Below are 20,833 nucleotides of genomic sequence, written 5' to 3'. Positions count from 1 at the left end.
GCCAATTTTCCCAGAAGCCTATTACAGAAGGAAACCAGAGCACCTAGAGCAAACCCATGCAAAAACAGGGAGAACATACAAACTCCATACAGATAGTGCCTCAGGAATTCAAACCAGGGTCTCAGCACTGTGAGGCAGGAGTGCTTACCAGTGTGCCACCATTCCACCCAATGCTGTACTTTGGCCCTACAGGAACTGAGTTTGAGTTTTGATGAACAGTTCCACTCAGTGAATAATCAGAGTGATATACTGTAGCTAACTTAAACCAAAAAACCTATAGCTATATATAAGTTTACTATGAAAACGCTACAGCTACAGCAATTAATACTTATTATATACATTAACTACTAATTATGTGCAGTATATTTTAGGATGGAGTCGTGGTAGCTCAGACAGCAAGCTCCTGACTGGAAGGTCCTGGGCTCAATCCCAGGTAGGGGCAAGCGATGTAGCTTGCTCTAATTCCTTCTAGATGAATCCCAGGTCCACTCAGCCTGCTTTCCAAATGAGTACCAGGGGTTAATCCTTCTGGGGGTAATAAGCCGGCCGGAATGTGATGCTGACCACATCACCTCCACCTTCAGTGTCGGATGGTTGAGAAAAATAGTGGCCCTTGCCCCCCATTCCCCATGGGCCTTTCTGGCCTTGAAAAACAACCTACTTACATTGTAGGATTCCCTTCTATTCCCTTATTCTCAGACATTGCTTATATTCATAGAAATTCTTTTTTTATTGAGAAAATTGTTTTGGGTGGATTTCCATGAATATAAATACACTTAAAAGTAAAATGTTTATAGAGTGTTTCTACCAGAACCTTGTGTATGGGAAACATGTTACTATTCCCACAGCAATATTAAATGTTCTCCTCAAAAATACTGAACACTAAAAATACTCCAAACCAATCCAAACCTTAAAATAATTTAAAAAAAACAGCAAGAGACTTTCCCAAATATAGTAACAAAATTCTGACCTGGCATATTTTATAGGATGATGTATAAAAACATCTGCCAGGGCTAGGAAAAATGCCAAAGCACTTGTAACTGGTAAAGACTTAATCACTGCAACAGGACTAAAATGTGCAGCACCCATTGTCCACTTATACAAAAGCTGAGAGGTTAAACTATTTTAATAGCAAGTACTGTATCATTGGTAGACGTTAATCATAATTAGTAAAGCTGCTATTCCAATAAGCAAAACCTAAAATGTAAATTTGATTTTCTTATACACACTGATTCTGTGTAGTACTGTATGTAATGTACATAATAATAGTTAGATGACTGGTGACAAAACAACAGCAAGCACCATGACAAAAACCTTTTTTAGATTTTACAGTGTTAGAATGCAAAAGACATTTGGAGGGGGGTAGAAACCAAAGAAAACTAGGAATTTACATGGTGAGCAAAGACCAAGGAATAACTAAAATAAATAAATCAAACTAATGACCTGGTAATAAAGTGCTTATTCTATATTTTAGAGTAGAAGCAAATAAGATAGAAGCTACTACATTGGGCATTAGCCAGAAATGATGAAGATGAATAACTGGTTCAGCAAATCCATCCCTTCATTTTCAAACTATTTTATCCACTACAGGGTCGCTGGGCAGTCAGAGCTTATCCCAGCAAACAAAGTGTACAAGGCAGATACACCCTGGATGGGATGCCAGTCCGTTTGCAGGGCGCACACAGACAAAAACACACACAAAATCACACCAGGGCCAATTTCACAAGAGCCTGTTAGCCCAACAGTATGTCTTTGTACTGTGGGAGTAAATTGGAGCACCCAGTGGAAACCTATGGTGGAAACTCAGTACTGCGAGGCAGCAATGATAACCACTGTGTCAATATCCCACTCAGTTCAACAAATGGATTATGAAAATTATAAGGGAAAAGAACACAGTTTTTAAAATCATTAAAAAATCAACAGTATCCAGTTAAAGCAAAGGGGTATAATAAATTGTAAACAAGTGTAAATAAGCATATTAGAAAAACAAAAAGTGAAATAAAAAATATTGCAGTTGAGGCTTAAATAAATAAATAAATGTCTTTTTTCAGTACTACAACATCAAAAACTGTTGTCAAGGAAAAAAATAACAATTCATATATTATCTTGTAATTACGAGGTAGCAAATTACGAGACCTAATTATCAGATAGCAATGATCATTTGAGTGTATGAACTACCTGTCACATGTGCAATGACTGTGCTAGTTTTGAGACAATGTCCAATGCTGCAGAATGTGTGTGGACTTACGTTCCACTGGGGTTTATTGATAATGGAATGTTACAATTTGTACCTACTGCGAACACGATTTTAACCATGAGGACACTCACATGTATCCTTAAACAAGAACAAATGTGCCATGCAATCAGTTCCACTGCTTTCAACTGAAAGTCAGCTCATGATAATGTAAGTATTGTATGACAATTGTTTAATGCATGATGATCATATAAGGTATGTGAGAATGTACTATCTCATAATTTTTAGATACAGTAATTTGCTATCTCATAATTATGAGGTAATGTTCTCTCTGCTATCTTATAATTACAAGATAATTTGCTACAGTATCTCTGCTATCTCACAATTACAATATAGTTCTTGAAATATATTTTTTCCTTGATGGTCTTTTGTATGGAATGTGCTTCAGTACAGAAGAACCGTAAAAGAAGTAAAATATATGCAGGAAAATAATGCAAAAGTACTTAACAAGCAAGGGAAATAGCTGATGTACTAAACACATAAATCACTCAGGTGCTCACTAAGGAGGACGTCAGCTATATGCCTCAGTCAGTGGAAGGACAAAGCTCTGTATAAAACAGTATCAGCACAGAACTGCTATGGATACCAGAACTAGAAACATAATTGCAGTAAATGTTATTATCTGAATGCTTCAGAGAATATTATGAGTATTGTGATCTTCATACAGTACATGTAGAAAACTTTACCTTCTGTTTCCTCCAAGTAGATTAAATATGTTGAACCAAGACAATAATTAGATACTAAACAAATGACTAATGCCCAATTACTGTATATAGATGTTGATCACATGATAAATACATATACACAATGAGAATTCCCTTTTTAAGATGCATTTATAAAGCTTTTCGGTAGTATTTAATACTACAGACATTCAAGTCAGTCTACAGTATATGTAAAATGTTTAACATTGAGTGTGTGTTTGAAGATGTGAAAGAGATTTTAACAATTTCATATTAAACTAAACTTATTAGACTACTTCATTTACACTAACAGTTTTATTATAACCAGAAGAAGGACTAACCCAAACAGCTTTTAAAATACTCAATTCTTTATCAGAATTGTTTTTTAATGGGATGGCATCTGGGAATGGGAGGAGAGAGAAACTAAAATACTTTTAGAAAAAGTTAAGAAGTACTGTAAGTGAAAAACAAAGAAGGAGTCATGGGTTTGAATTAAATTTTCAGATGAATAGCTTTGTAGTGTTCAATTATAAAGTAGGTGCAGTTTTAATTGCTTAATTCTAACCAGCATTATGAGGTCTGTAGGGTGTCTTTCAACACATATTGTACACAGCAATTTCCTCTCTGAACACAGGAGATTTTGGTTTTGGTAAGGCAGTGTTAAGAAAACCTACAGGATCCAACATCCAAATGCTAACTTTAAGACATTTCTTTTCCCGGTAGTGTTCACCAAAAGTGTCCACTGTTGCAAAAGTTTCGGGTAATTGCAGTGTTGCTTTTAAGGAGAACACTTTCATAACTCTGATCCTGCATTTATAAACCATTTGATTTTTTCTTCTTAGTTTAATAAACATGAAGGAAGAGAGATCTTTTTACAAACCTAGTACCTCTAGTACTGATGCAGAAATGACACAGTGGAGTAGGACACTAGTTAGAATTGCTGCGTCACAGCACCAGGCCCCTTAGTGGAGGTTTTTATGTGTTCTTCACGTTCGGATCATGGGTTTCCAGGGGGTGCTCTGGTTTCCTTCCATGGTCGAAAGAAATACTGCTTAGGTAATTGACTTCTGGGATAAGTGGCCTGGTGTGAATGTGTACTGTACGTGTTAGTGACTTTGTGTGCCCTGTGATGGACTGACAGCTGTCCAGACTGTACCCTGCCTGGCGTCTGTTTCTTGCCAGGGAAATTCTCTAGTTTCCCTGTGACACCGAATTGGATGAAGGGGTTAGAAAATGGCTAGATGCATGGATTACAGATGTAATAATGGTTATATATATATATTCATATCTTTCCCGCTCCAACTTCCATTAAATGATCACCAAAAATGTACATTCTTTGCCAGTAAAAATATTATGTCTCCAAGTCTTTAATTTTGCAAATGGAAAACATGTTTCAGATGTGAGAGCATGTTTCCTTTCTTTGATTGGTCATTTGCTGTGTTTCAAAATGATATTTCCAATGAATGTTATGACCCAGCATAACATATAAGAAAAATAGCACTTGGTCTGGAGGGCATCTTCATTTTTCATTTTTGTACAAAGTTCTCAAGTATTGTTGAAGTTACACATACTAAAACTGATTTCTATAATATACATAGATATGGTAAATGTTTACATATTACAGGTCTATCTATTATTTGTGTGGCAGACAAAAACTAAAGTATGGAAAAGTCTACCAGGATAAAATATTTTTTGGCTACACTACAGCAGACATTGAACATGAACCCTAATAGTTCTTTGCCAAATAATTCTATTTGCAGAACATTTTTCTTACGGATGTTTTTAAGAGTTTAGACTTATCAATATAATACTTAATATATCAATCTATTTGTCATCACCAATCAATTCAATATGATTTGATTGTTTTCCACAAATTCCCATTCTAGAAGACTTTTCAAAATATTTCATTAATGTAAACATGACTCTGCCATTTTAGAGGTGAAACACCTGCCCTTCCTGAAAGAATGGACCGTGTCATTGAACGTGATGTGACCCTGGTGCATACGCTCCCAATCTAACTGTACTGACTTTTTAGATATACTGTATATATATGTGAAATTAAGAAAACAGAAAAAGCAAACACTATGTCAATCTGTACACATAACAATATGTGAAGAAGAACATGGACAGTAGTAAAGATAACAGCATTTTTTGCATTCTTTGTTTAATGCTTACTGGTCCTCTTAATGTCCTTTATTACTTAATGTTTTCTTTACTGAGCATATTTTTTCTAAAAAGCTTGTGAGACTTGTTGCGTGAGAGCTACAGGTCGGGCTCTATGACATGGTTTGATCTTTCAAGAAGTCAGTTTCACCTCTGAAATGACGGACAAATGTTTTAAAACTGTCCTTTAGAATGCATATTTTTAGCCATCATATAATCATATCAAGAAAAAAAAATATTGAGAAATTTAATATTATGTTATTTTGGTTGCATATACAAAGAATTATGCTTTGATAGAATTACTATAATTGTTTTAATAAAAGTTTGGTCATTATGTGATATACAAAGAGAACGTCTTCAATGTTCACCTATAGATTTTACATGTGATATAGACATTTTCTATTTTCAGACCTGCCATTAAAGTAACTCCTAGTATGATAATTCACAGAAAACCTTATTTTTGACAGGCATTTGTGTGTTTTATTTCCCTGGAATGTGGTTGTGGATGATTAAAATCCTTGATAGAAGCGCAATTGGGAGGAATAACAAACACAGATCTGGAAAGAGATTCTGGGTCTTTTGTTTGCCAACTTGTAAACACACACAAAGCACCTTTTCATTTGTATGTGTAAAAAGTAGGCACAGCTCCCACTTCACAATGTGCAAACTAAATAAAGTCTATTTACTCAAGTCATTCTATTTTCATGACAAAATAGAATGGAATCAGTCAGAATGTTGTTACTACGTTAAGATGCTGTGCATTAGAAAGAACAATACCTTCAGTGCTGCCCGCCTCGGTAACTGGGACAGCTCATCTCTGCTCTCTCCTGGAGGGGCAATAGTGTGATCGAACTCTGGGTCAAGTTGTCCTCTCTCCAGACGCTTCGCACAAAGAATCACAGGCAGAGGCAGAACATACAGCAGACACGAAGACAAGCAACACTTCAGCCTTTTCACTTTGTAAGACTAAAGATCATTTTACACCATCTATAGTTTCCTTTTATTCATTTCACACTTGCACATCCTGTTTTTTTTCCTGTATAGACAAGAACATAAATCTACTGTAAAGCAATATAACAGGTGATGTAAGTTATTTTTTTAAAATAAAAATGTTTTATTTAAAATTATTTTTATATAACCTTTATCCAATTATGTGTTTAAAATATGTTAAAACAATTACATTAACCAGATGAACAAGTTTAAATCAGACACCATATTAGTCATGCAGATAATATGCGAGACCGTTATACTGCCATGGTTGCACATACTTACTGTAAGTGTTAAGGGTCTCTTGTACTGTTCAGGTGAACTTGGATTAATTTGGTTAGGTATAGCTGTCAGCCCTTTTGTTTAAAGATTACTTATACATGCTAATGCAGCAGCTTAGCTAGAGCTTCCCTTTCTTTTCTCAAAAGTCCTCCAGAGCCAGTGTGCCGAGACCTCAGGATACTGAGATGCTGGTTTGCTAGTTTAAAGGAGGCGATATTGGTTGGGGAGAACAGAATGTACTTGCTGTGTAGCCCTTCTTTTACTGTAGTAACAAAATAAGATCTACACAGACAATTACATGTGTAATTGTACTGTACCACATATCTCCATGCTCTAAAGACAATGTAAGTACATGGAACACTGTATTACCAGCCGATAAATCACAATACATCACAAGTGAGTTAAAAAAAGGCATTGTTTAAAATTTGGAAGTATTCCGTTATGGTGAACAATGTTTGACTGTTTAGGCACAGACTGATGGAAGTTCATTTTGGTTTCTTTATAAACAGATTCAGGGTTACTGGAAAGATGCCATAATGGAAGCTAACACTGTATACGTGCATATGCATATATACTGTACATAAGAATTTCATGCAGTAGTAATCTAAAATAGGAAAAGAAAATAATACATTCATATTACATTGATTAAATAAACCCAATACCAAGCCTTCTTTACCATGGCTGCAATATACATTTTTAAAGATTCATGTTAAGGCAGGTGCAAATGTTCGCTGAAAAGGTATATTATATTAAGAAATTCTCAAAAGAAAACTATATTATAAACATTGAGAAACAGTTGGGTAAATAAGACATTAAAGATTTTAATAATTGTTTTTTTAAAGTATTCTCAGTTCACAGAATTACCTCAAAGTATTCTTTTGTTTTCTTGGAGTCCTGCACCACATATCTCCATGCTCTAAAGACACGCTTGCAGTACACTAAATCCCACACTCCCTGAATTTTCTTCATTGCATCTAAATAAACAAACCAAACAAACATGTTGTTTCAAAGCCAAAAAATACTGAACAATAAATAAGTAAATAAAAGTTTGATTTTTTTACTGTTTTATAAACCTAGAACTAGCCTTTATATTTAAGAAGTATAACGGGAGTAAATAGTAAATGCAAAGCAGCACTTATTCCCAGCAGTCATCTACTCATCTATTCTCAATGACCACAAATCGTCACAAGACTTAAACATATGCAGGAGAATTTTCAAGGCTATTTGTGCAATGGCAAGATGAACTCAAATGTATCCCTAACAGAATATTATTTCTTCGATTCTTATTTAAAAATTCATATTCGAATTTACCTTTGTAATACTTTAATTTACCCTTTGTTACTTGCAATTGCAAAGATACAGCCAGGAGGTTTGATTCTGGCACAAAAAAAGCTTTGAAAAACTACCTGAAGATGTCATTTTTTAAAAAACAACTACTGTATTTGTTTCTTTCAAATGATGTTACAAGCAAAATAAATAAAACTTATTTAGAATTAGGTCACTGAAGTGGCCCAAAACACATTTTTCTAATCGAAACAAAACAAGTTAAATCTAACAGTTGTTATACTTTTTCAACCAGATTTAAAAATTTATAAATTTGCATTACAGTATAATCATATTTCTTATGTTTGCATTTTTTTATTTGCTTGAATCTTTAAAACTGAAAACAGAAGGCAATATATTGAAAGTGACCTAATAAATAATGTACTACAGAAGAAATGCTATCCATTTGAACTACTGAGGTACCCTCAGGAAGCCATTGTCAATATGTCATGAAAGCAAGCTTTAATCCTTTTGTCCACTATTACAATCCTGCTAGCATCTTCACTGAAAAGCTCTCCAACTTCAAACACGTACTGTACTGTAGGCCTACAAATCTAATATGGATAAATGGCTTTAGATACCCATTTTCAGATGTTATTCATCTATCCATCCATCTTTTTTCAAAAAACTTGGTTGATACAAAAAGCAAAAAAAAAAGGCCAGAAGTAAAAGCTGTTTTTTCAGCAACAGTTTCATCTCATTTCTTTCCTCATAATTCAACAAGTCCTGTCTTATTCTTGGAACAAATACAAATGTTGTTTTGCAGTTAAAAAAGAATGTTGTTTTTCATGGGAAGATTTATTGTGTGCATTATGTGACATTGTAATGTCTTACTGCAGATTTTAAAATTCCTATGTGTGAAAAGCATCAAGGGGGCAGTAAAAGTAGCATTATACTAAGGTCTATTCAGAACAATTGATATAAAGTTTCCACATTCATCCAATTGTGAGTAACATGGTCTGCTTTAAAAAATATCTAAAAAATAATGAGAAAAAAAAACTGCACAAATAGTTTTGATTTCATTTCAAGAGATAAAACTTGTGAAATAAGAAATGTTTAATAATCCTTATTTGATTTGTACTGTTAAATAATCACTTTTAGTCTGGACCAGATTATTTTGAGACAGTGGAAAATTGAGAATTCATATACTTTAAGCCCTTCTCCTATGTTACCCAAGAGAAACTCTTAAGTATCTTCTTTGGTAATGTGATAGTTTTTAGCTATTACCTACATTTCCCACTCAAAACCTCAATTTAAATATCCTGCTCCATATATAAGTGTGAACATCAAAATCATCTCAGTTCAAGAAGGAACTACCTAAGAACCTAAAATCTCTTTTTCTATTTAAACAAACCCTTTGGATACTGTAAAATAATATATAGATCAGTGCCTCCTCACCTTGATATTTATCTGTTTTCTGGTTTTAATGACAACAGTGTCCATTTTTGTTTCAGTGTAATTTGCTAGTTACTGTAGGTATTGGCTTGTTTTAGGTTGGATAAGGTTAATAATTTCATGGTCAGTTTAAAATATAAGATAAATTTCTATTTTCACATCACATTAGATGACATTACTTTTGTAATGTCTTTAGAATGTCTCCTATTATTATCTGGCATTGCTACAAGTAAGAGACCCAGTCTATAGTCTTATTACTATACAAAGCATCTGCATTTCTGTTCCAAAGCAACCACCAAATATTCAGCAATGAATGATTCAACAGGCTTGTACTTTTATTTTCATTTTCTTCACTTATCTAGTGAATAATGGCTCAGTAATTACACACTCATTAACAATGCTTGATAAACTTACAAAGAATAGTCTTTCCACTCAGGTTTGGAGTTACTGTGTAAAAGAATGTATTCATTGTGATTACTGTTACTACATCTTGTATTTACAAGATATTTACATTTTGCACACCTCAAAATATGCTTTAAAGAGATGAAAGACAAAAATAAGTACTGGAGACAAAAGCATATGTTGAGCATCAATCTCTTAATAAAGAAATGTCTATTTGTGAAAACAGAAGTACCCACCAGCTTGTCTCTTTTTCTGAAACTGCAGCCATTCGATCCATTTATGTAGAGTCAGTTTTAACCTTGTCTGCACATAATGATCCTCTGCAATGTTCATCTTTTGGATCTGTTCTGAAGCCTGTGCCTGTTTTCTGAAAATGAACTTTATCCAAGCGCTGTTTGTGGAAGACCAATGATTAATTCATTAGGGTTGTGGAGAGGTGCTTCACAAAAGCAGCCGGAAGACATAAAAAGTACATTGACACCATGCATACTGCACCTGTGGTTCTAGAATGGTGCCAAAAATAAGGGAAGTGCTAGACTGAATCAAAATTCACTGAGTATACCTTGTTTGCAGTATTAATTAATTCTGTGTTACACACTCAATGTACACTAAAATGGACTGATGATTAATGTAATTCTGTTTATGGTTTTATAGTCCAGGTTTCCAAATGAGTGCAGAAAAGCACACATGCATTTTTACTACATGATCGTTAGATTTTATCAGATTAAAACAATGATGCCATGAATGAGGAATTCAAACACATGGTCCAATATATTGACCAGATGATTTTAACTAGTTTCATGAATGCACCTGACATTGTAAAAACGTTTTACAAGAAGGAATCATGCAGATGATTTATTCTAAATAGCATGACCAATGCACTTAAAGTCAATACATTTTCATGACCGTCCTTATCCTGGCAAACTGCTACTCAGACCTGATCAGTCTCTGGAGAGACCTTTCTGGAATGCTGTGTGAGAAAACTACGGCAAGAAACTGATATGTTTTTATTGTTTTCCAGAAGTCTTGTCGTTTTAATCCTAGAACAGTGTGGTGCCAGTTCCCGTGACAATTCCCAATTGGCTCGCAATAACAGAAATATCTGTTGCTCAAATGCCTAATCAATGTATCGCTGCACAGGAATGATGAAATTGTTTCAGATCAATGTTTCATATTAAAATCTTATGATACTTTGATCAGCATTTTTATTCACATTGTTTGAAATATGTAATAAATCAATTAGATCTGACAGCCTTTATTGCTCAATTGTATTAATGGTGCCATAATTTTGGAAGTGACTATTTATTGAGATACATTTGAAAAGGCAACAAGGACCTTAAGAATCATCAGCAAATGTTTTTTAATGCCTCTCAATACATTGTATACGGTATATATATCTCACATACCGTGCTGATTTGAAGTATGTGAACCCTTCATCTTTCATATGTCTTAAATAAATAATCTTTATGTTAAATTTGTTTATTGTTTTTTAGGGAAAAGAAAGAATATTACATGGTACCATATATAATAATGAACAAATGTGAACAATCATCATGACATGAAAGACTTGGTACCTAAACACCCTGTGCAAATCCAACAATAATATAAAATATTTAAGAACATAAGAAATAATATATAATCTTTAAGAACAAATAATCTTTTACCTGAACTGCAATACTTAATTCAGATAACCTAAATAACAGACACACATTCAAAAATATGCATATTGTTTCATTATTTATTAAATTAAAATGTTTAACAGAAACTCAATGATCCTTGTGTGTAAAAGTAAGTGAATCCCTTATTTAATAAGGGGGTGACACATTCTTTAGTAGCTATAACAACAACCAAAGGTTTCTTATATTTATTAATAAATCTCTCACATCTGCTTTGAGTAATTTTTGCATACTTTTTCTTACAAAACTCCTTCAACTGCTCCAGAGTTTTTGGCTGTCTTGCATGAACAGGCCACTTCAGGTCTTGCCACAACGTTTCTATTGGATTGAGATCTGGACTTGCACTTATTCTTATTTACCTATTTCTTTTTCTACTGCATGCATCAATTACTCTAAACAATACAGAGAATTTGTGGATATAAACCCTTTCTTTCAGAAAAGTAAGGACAAGTTCTGATTTAATGGCAAAAACATAACATTTAAAGAACTACAAAATGGGTTCACAGACTTTCAAGCAGCACTGTAGATGTAATTAACATGATAATTGTGAATTAAATAAAATACGTAACTCCTGATTTTCATTTAACTCAATTTAAGATTTAGAGATACTTACTTAAAACACATTCTCATTAAACTCTTTCGGTAGTGTGTGTAGGCCTTCTCGAACAGATGGGATAGAAACTAAGGAAAAAAAATGTTTTAGGAAATTGCATGTCCTCTGCTGAGAACATATTTACATTAAACAGTTGTCACTGTAAGATATTTAAAGGCTTTACTTACAGAATGTATCAAATAATTAAAGCCAAACCTAACACCATTTCCGTAAAAGTTGCAAATAAAAGTGTTTTAGAAAATGGAGGACTTACCATATTATTTTCTGAGAATCCAAAGAGGCCCTGAAGATAACTTCCTGCTACTTCCGTAACTGCAGCTTTAGGTCCAGCTTGAACACATGTGTACCCCCTGCAGTTTGAAAGCATCTGGGATTATTTACATCAAAATTTATTTTAGCACTACATCCTTGGTGTGAATTGAAATTATACTTACAGTGTAATTCCGTTGAACCCCAAATGATGGTTAACAATACACTGATGTATTTACGTGTTAAATTACATGTACACAAAAAAGCACATGAACATGTTTAGATTCATATAGCATTAGAACAACAAAAACTCACTGAGACAAATGTCAAAACATTGTATTTCACGTCTTCTGATTCAATAGATAAATGTGACCATCATTATCATTATAAAAACTAAGGTCTCATTCAGCCATGGGACAAAATCTACAAACCAACCCTAGCCTTAATCTTCACCCTAGCTCTTATGTTAACCTCAACCTACTGTATCCCTAAACCTAGCCTTATAACTTGTCAAAATCTTCACAGAATACAACGTTCACATACTGTACATTAAGGTTAAACCTAACCATTGACTTATTCCTAAACCTAGCCTTAACCATACAGTATATGAAGCCATTACCCTGAATTTACACCAGCTTCAACCATAATGTTTGCCTTCAACCTAATTTATGTCTTACCTGACTCTAAACATCACCTGTTATTAACATGAATCCTATTAATGTTTTTTAACTACCAGCCTAAACCTTGTTAATAGTTAGGTTGAATGTTATTCCATATTATTTTCATTTTCAGTTTCAAATATACAGTGAAATCAATAAGAATGAAAACATACACAAGAAGATAAAAATCTTGAATGCAACAATGGTGCTGTTAATTATTTTCTAATATTGAAAGTTTCTTGATAATCTCTACAATCTTAAAAATAATTTGAACTAATTACGGACCTGGAATTAAAGCACTTTTGCTATAAGGTTTATGTGACCTTTTTTGGTCTGAAGTTTACACATTTCATATTTGTTGAAAACAACTCATTACCTTAAAATGTAGAGTAAATCAAAACCAAATATTTCACTGCTCCTTAGATGTACTAGTCCATATTTTCATCAGCATCCATTAAGAATGAGTTAGCATTTATTCCTTAACTGTGAATTGTTAAGATTGATGAGGTTAAAATTACCTTTCCTGTAATCTGGAAAAATCAGGAAAAACATCTTTATAGTTCAAACACAATAGTTGTATTCAATTCTACCTCTTAACAAAACTTAAAAGACTTTTTAGATTTAATGTACATAGCAAATGTTTCCAAAGGATGTTAGAATTTTCATATGGTGTCCATTTAAATTTCCTCTACTAACAGCTACCATGTCACAAAGAAAATACTTCTTTTACCATCCCTTTATTTATTTATTTTTAGTATCATCCAAGACAATTCATAGTACATAACAATCAACAGCACTGCCAACGCCAACTCAAAGTCTCTGCAGACACTGCTTATATAGACTTATGGAAATTGATTCGCTCATCCATGACTATGAGCAAATACAAAAGGCTGTTTTCTGTTTCTTTCCCCTGAACTTACAGTGGTGAGGGATAGCGGAAAATAAACAAATGGTCAGGATTAAATTCCATATAAAAAAACTGAAAGGGTAAGCTGTCTTCAAAATAGTTGTCTAAAGATGCAACTGTGGCTCTGGATTAGAGCGGTAATGCCCAAGAAGTGTTTGCCTTTACAATTGCCTGATGCTTTGGTTTATAAGTGAGCAATAGAACAAATTTCTCCAGAGGACTACAGCTTCTTTTAAGCTATAACTATTACAGTGAAAAATCTTCACCAATTCAGATCATGCTTAAAACATTACAGATTGGATTCTATACTGGATGGTTTGCCATTCTGCTAAGTGCTCTTTATACTTCTTAGAGAAATATGAGAAGGGTGTTCTGTTCACTGATGTTCCTTAGTCCTAAGACGCTAATTAATTCCAGAAACCCACCAAGTTCCTTTTCATAAGATTCAGACAATTTAAGAATAACAAAGAGGCCTTAGTAACATGTTCCATATGTCAATTTCACTGTAACACAAGGTGCCATACAAGATAATGGATCTTCAGTCTGTCACCATAATACATTAGGTAACTGTTCTGCTCCTCCTTTCCTTATTAAGGTTTAAGTAATGATCAGAGTTGACTTTATGTGCTCCAATCGACATTTTATAAACAGTCTAATCTTCTATAATCCATCTTCCTTTAATCCTAAAGACATTCAGTTCTTTAAGCCTCTACTTTAAAGTTCAAACCTTCTGTCCTGGAGGGTTTAAGTTTTTTTCTAAGTAATAATGCAGTTCTTTAACTCAATGTTATACTACAGTACTTGATACTCCTCAGCACGGGCATGATACCTAGGGTCAGGGGGCCCAGTGAGGGATGTACACATACAGTATTCCTCTGAAATACACTTGTCAAAGCCATTAGCCTTTTTTTCTGCTGCACGTCCCACAGTATCTATGGGAGAGGTAACTTGTATTTAAGGAGGCTTGAATGTGGCTTTCATTGACAACACTGCCAGCTCACAGGCATGCCAAGCAGAACATACTGTATCATGGCTGACTAAACACAATCCAAACTTAGCAACCCTTGGCTAACTGTGTGGTTATGGAAAGACATACCCCAGAAAACAGCTGGTGATGTCTGGACTATGAGCTCAACGTGCACTTGAAACACTTATGAGTCTCAACACATCATGCTTTTATTATCATTTCATGCATGTCTGTGTTGGTAGTAGTGAAGTCAATAGGCTGACAGCCTACAGATATACTGAATCTTATACTGTTTAACTATCCCTGATGCTATGTTGTATGCACTATGCAGAGAACACAAAAATAGTAAATTATATTCTTCTGAGAAGTATAGTATAAAAGCTATAGTTGGCATTTGTTCATATTAAAATCATAAAAAAGCTGGATTCTTTTAATTTCAAATGTTATTTAATATACATTTCTATGTTAAGAGGGAAAAAAACAAGAACTACATAGTATAGTCTTAGTTCTTTCTCCATAAAGAGCAAATCTAAATATTAGGATGTAAACAATTTTGCAAAAATTGTTACATTATAAACAATATTACTAAAAACTGTAAATTAGCACATAAGACAACCATATTATTGTGTTATCCACTAAATATGTACTATGTTTTGCCTTCTAAAAGAGTTGTAATGTTTTAATATCAGCATTATTACGCGCATTGCGTAATAACACCAATTTCATTTTGCTTTTAAGCTGATATGGCATCAGTTTTGTCTTCTCTTTTATACCCCACCCACACTCACATATGCTTTATCATCCATCCACTTTCCAAGCTCTTTTTCCAATACAGGATGGCAGGGGAGCTGGAGCCCATTCCAGCAAGCAATGGGCACCAGTCTACTACAGCACACAGACTGTACAGACACAAACACACACTCACACCAGGGCCAATTAACCTACAAATATGTTTTTTGACTGTAGGAGGAAACTGAAGCCCTTGGAAAACACCCACATATAGTTTCACATGTGGAGAACATACAACATACTCCACACACATAGAACCTCAGGACTAGAATTCAAACTAGGGCTTTAGCACTGTTGAGTTGTGGGGCACATGTGAAAGTGAGGCAGCAATGCTAAACACTATGCCACCATGCCACTGTATTATGCTTTATCACTTTTTCAGTAAAAGGGTGTACATGTGTTTGCAGTCACTATTATCATGGTAGTCTTTTCACAATGATAGAAAGCAGTACTGTCTACCTCCAGCTAATAATTCCACTGTTGCATGCAGGTTATGTCCAATTTGCAGCCCTGGTGCTTTCTGGTGTTTTGAAACTGCCTGGGCTAATTAATATTCACATTCCCATTCATTACTGTATATACAGTATACAGTATATACTGTACTTGCATGTACAGGTGTCACATAATGACAAAAGCAACACACTCACACAATCAAAGTGCATTACACTATATGCTATATATGTTACACTAACATATATACATTTTAAAACAGAAATACATTCCAGAAAAATGAGTGCAGAATCTCAGACATGATCAGATGTGGTTTGAGAGCTCAATACTGTTATTTGTGTGCTAACATTTTTATTCTTTATCCATCACTTTACAAGTTAAAATAACATATACAGTGTGTTATGTATAAAATAATAAAAATGAAATATGCAGGACAAGAAAAATATTTCAATTAAATTAAAAGAATTAACAGATTTAAAATGTAATTCACATTGGCTTTAGTTAAAGTTGAGTGTAAAAATAAACTTCATTATAAAAAAGGCTTTATATTTCTAGTAAGGGAAGGCTGGCCTTGGATGTTGGGAGGAAATATAGGGAGTGAACATGCAAACCATGTTTTTGAAGCCGATATACAATGATACAATTGAATATCATTTGTACTCGTCGGAGTCTGGCCTTACTTTCTAGTACAAGGCTCCAAATTGGGAGATCACACTTCCTTTACAGTTGCTCCAAGGAGCTGTTTCACAAAGCAAGTTTAACTATTCAAGATTTTCTTAATAAATTATTCAGATTGCATTAGCCTGATAACTGACTTCGGGATAACTCTGGTTTCATACAGGCAAACTGTGGTTAAAGTTATCCAGTCAAAGAAAGTCAGGTTTAAACAATCTGACTAAGTGCTCTCGCATGCCACACTTCAGTAGGCAGGAGGGTCGAGCATTGAATCCTTCATTCATGCCAGCAAAACCACGGCAAAAAATGCACGTCTTAATCCAATAACATGAATTATGTCTGTTTATGGAAAACTATGTGAATGCAGCCTGTTGTAATAGCGAGGAACTATACTGTGGCCGCTGCAAAAACCAGAGTGAATGTTGAAGTTAATTATGAAATCCAAGGAAATATCTCAAGATAATGTGTTGGCAATTATTTAATTTACATTACTGAGGCATTGACGTGGAGCTCCTCTTTAAGCCATTGTGTGGTTGTATGATTTTGTTATTATGCATCGGTAATTAATGCATTTACAGTAGCTGGAGCACAATGGGAGGACCTGGCAGCAAGTCAAGACACAATAAAAGAATATCATCCAAAGTTGTATGTGGTTCTTCTGTAAAACTACTGTGCAATACAGTGCTGTGCAGTCCTCTGACTGAAAATGTTTCCTAATATTACCCAAAAAGAAGAAACATGAGCAGAGTAAGACTGAAGGAAGACGAATTATCATCAACACAACTAAGAAACAACAAAGAATGCATTCCTTGATTGGGACTGTCTTTTTTTAACAACATTTTTGGTGTGCATCAAGTAGTATAGATTGGACTTTCCACCCAAGATGCAGAATGTCTTAAGCCACATAAAAATGAGACCTTATTAAAATTGTAAAAACTTAACCTAAATGAAATTAGAAAAAAATATGTCTTAAAAAATGTTGTCACTGTTTCACTTTCGCAGCTGTACCACCTTGTTGATCCAGATGAATAGGAGGAAGGTCATCACAGCGTGCAGGTGGAGGGGAGGAACTCTCTCCTTCCTAAGGGCAGCAATGCTATGCAGCACAGTGCATGCAATAATGATGACGCATGCCCTGCCTGGAGAAACCCCTGGACAGAGTCATGTAAATGTTGCTGATGCAACACTATGCATCACAGATCATTTGATAACATAGGAAACAATGTGATGGTGGAAACTTACATGATGGAAAGTCTACAGTACGTAACACCCATTGTAGGCAGACATGTTTAAAACATCTTTTGATATAAAGTTATAAAGTTATAAAGTGATATAAAGTTTTTATAGTTTTGGCTTTTGAGTGATCAATGTTCATATTTTCACACTACAATTTTATTATCTGTAAGTTGATGCTGTGAATAGATTCTCTTTTAAAAAGAGCCTCATTTGACTATATGGGGGCTTTAATGAGGATGACTTTGCAGTCCAGAACACCTTTTTTATTATACATAAAAAAGAATATTACCAGATACTGTATATACTAGATCTGTATTTCAAGAAACCCCCGTTTGATGGTTTATATTGTCAAGAAATGCAAACAAATGCATACACCACTTTACTTATTACATGACATACTGTCACTATATTTGAATTAACCTGCCCTGGAGCCGGTTAAGAGTAGAGGATATGTTGCTATAGTTACTTAACCAGATACAATTCAGTCTTGTTTCATGAAACTAAAAATCCAGACTTTTGTTAAAAGGTTTACTAAATTCACCAAATTAAACCAAGTAATCTCACTTTGTGAAACAGTCCCCCACCACTGTAGAATGATCTTTCAGGGAGCAACTCAGTGTTTCATAGCAGTGTATGTCCTGTTCACAGTGGGAATTTATGTTACAGTCTTATATCAATAATGTGACCTGAGATGGAACCCATTAACAAAGATTAAACTTTAGAAATAAAAAAGGACTGACCACAGAACCCATTTTGAAGAGCCGGTTGATGAAAGCCAGCATGTTGAACAAGAGACCAAAAACAATATTTTATTTCCTGGGCACCTTTGACAGTGTAATTCAAATATTTTTGGGAGTCTTGCCAGTCCTAGAAGGTTCCACACAAAGACTAAATATAGACATCAGTATTTGTTATTTCAGAATACTACAGTCAATTTATTTCAAAATGCAGATTTAATTTATCTTACTGTAAATAAAGTTATTATATATTGTAAACCTGTCGCTGATGAAGCATACTCTCATGCCTCTAAAAGAGAACAGTACATGTGTTTGCTCCCTTTATAGACTGAGCAAAGCTATAAGGAATCTTTAGACACACAGCTGAAATATTATGCAACACTGCATTGTGGTGTATGGTAAAATTATACTGGGTATGGTGAATAGACTGCATGGCGAAATTATAACAGGGCCGGAGGAAAATCATCTCGTTTCTAACGTTCTTTCACTACGTGATATGTGTAAAGTGTTTATATGTCCTATAGGCTGTTTTACAATAATCTTAAGGGCACGTCTAACGCTACAGATGCTGCTTTAACAATTAAGGTGAGAACGGTGCCCTCTAGTGGAATTTCTATAACCTTCTTTATACGCAGTTTATCTTCTAATCTCAGGGATTGTTCAAATACAGCCATTGAGGATATTTTACCATCTCTACTCTTAAACACTTTATTTAACTAATTATTTGATGACATGGACACAGGTAAAACCTTTTTTGACCTTACCTATAGTTAATGGGATCAACAAAACTCTCAGAGCTTAATTAGACGTCAGTTGTGCGTTCTTTGGTTTAATCAAAACTCCCAAGAAATGTCCACTTGGAACTGGTATTGATCCCCGTCACAAACAGGCAGGGCTTTCACTGCGCATACATCGGCCTGATGGGGTAACGGCGCTCACATGTACAGTACAGTATGCCACTCTGTAAGGATTCTTCCAGATTTGTCCTAAACCATTCCATTGAATAAAATGTCCCATCTATTCCAAATTTACCTACCAGTTCCCATTTTCCTGAAACTCTTTGATTTTCTCTTCCAAGAACTGTAACGGGTTTGCAGGGCACACAACACATAACCCGGATAACAACGCCTGTCGATAAAAAATATATATATATATCACTTCCATTATCATGAAAATTTAGAGAAAACGCACCTTAGGACAAAGCAATACATAAACCTAATACAGGTTACAAATCAGAGTAGTGTTTCTACCCTTTTCGCTTGATTCACACCTAAAAATCGTCAAATATATATTCTATTCAATTCAGTTAACTTTTATATAGCGCCTTTCACAACAAGGTTTCCCCAAGGCGCTTAACAATGCAATATACAAATATAGAAAATATACAGTTTATCACGTTAAAATGGAAGCAATTCATCATGCCTGGTGAAATGTCATTACCGATTACATATATGCAATTGAATGCCACACCTTTCGTGTTTGCCAGACTACAGTACTTTGCAATTTTCCACGCCAGTATTTTATGTACTATGATAAAGCCAGAATAAGTGAAACCTGTGCAGTAAAGAGTGCCTGGTGTGTTCTCTGCCTTAGTGGAGATGTAACTGTCTATACATATTGACTTTATTCTTGGATACTCTCGGCAGTGGATCCTTGTTCGCACTTCACTGGTGTATTAATTAGATCAAGGGAACAGGAATTCCAGAAAAGTACTGGAGTAGGTAGATATATCCAATTGTTGCCATGAAGCTAGTAATAAGAAATTACAATTTTGTGATGCACACCAGATTAATTTAACTTTTTAAATACATTCTATATAATTATATATTAAACATGTTTAATGTATTATATTATACAAGTGTTGTCTCTCGAACGCTGAAAGCTTAATGATAAGTAAATTCCATTACGTTTTGCAAAGCTAAAGACCATGGAAGGTACCCCTTATGGATGTCAGTACAGCGTGTTATTCAGTAAAATAATTGTAATAAAAGTCTATACTGGAAAACACAGAAACGTCAACCCTACTTTATAGATCTCAGGAAGTGAGTGTTGCATGATGTATTTTCTCAAGACCGGATCTGCTTGTTGCAAATTATCCATTTCTCTCTTTCAAAACGTACGATACTACAAGTTTTTCGTATTTTCTAAACTCCCTCTTGAAAACTCAAGTCTGTTTACAGTCACTAAGTAACTAAATTGGCTCTGGCCACGCCGCTGGCCAAACGAAAATAATCCCCGTGTCTGGAACTCCTTGATGGGAGCCTTTAACACGCTGCTTATGAGCTTCAGTTAATGCACGTGGAATTACCATACAGTATATTGATACTCTTTCGTTTTAATTATTATATTTACGACATAGTCGATTACTAGGCTCTAAAAATACCAATTT

General features: G+C 34.5%; 1 protein-coding gene across 2 annotated transcripts in view; it reads right to left on the bottom strand.

The window, feature by feature from the left end:
* fbxl13 (F-box and leucine-rich repeat protein 13) overlaps positions 1-20,612 on the bottom strand; it is a 71,470-nt gene extending 50,858 nt beyond the window's left edge. For both annotated transcript variants that reach the window (XM_006633466.3, XM_015352631.2), the window contains exons 1-7: positions 20,470-20,612; positions 19,481-19,572; positions 12,029-12,125; positions 11,776-11,843; positions 9,723-9,877; positions 7,231-7,340; positions 5,875-5,979 (exon numbers count right to left, since the gene is read on the bottom strand). In XM_006633466.3, coding sequence (XP_006633529.2) covers positions 5,875-5,979; positions 7,231-7,340; positions 9,723-9,877; positions 11,776-11,843; positions 12,029-12,125; positions 19,481-19,572; positions 20,470-20,544 — 702 coding nt within the window. In that variant the 5' untranslated portion in view covers positions 20,545-20,612. The remainder of the gene's footprint in view (positions 1-5,874; positions 5,980-7,230; positions 7,341-9,722; positions 9,878-11,775; positions 11,844-12,028; positions 12,126-19,480; positions 19,573-20,469) is intronic.
* Between the last annotated feature and the right edge of the window lie 221 nt (positions 20,613-20,833).

This window comes from Lepisosteus oculatus, chromosome 7, assembly GCF_040954835.1.
Source record: "Lepisosteus oculatus isolate fLepOcu1 chromosome 7, fLepOcu1.hap2, whole genome shotgun sequence".
Taxonomy (NCBI): Eukaryota; Metazoa; Chordata; class Actinopteri; order Semionotiformes; family Lepisosteidae; genus Lepisosteus; species Lepisosteus oculatus.
The sequence above is the reverse complement of the archived record's forward strand: the minus strand, read 5'-3'. Positions and strand labels throughout refer to the sequence as shown.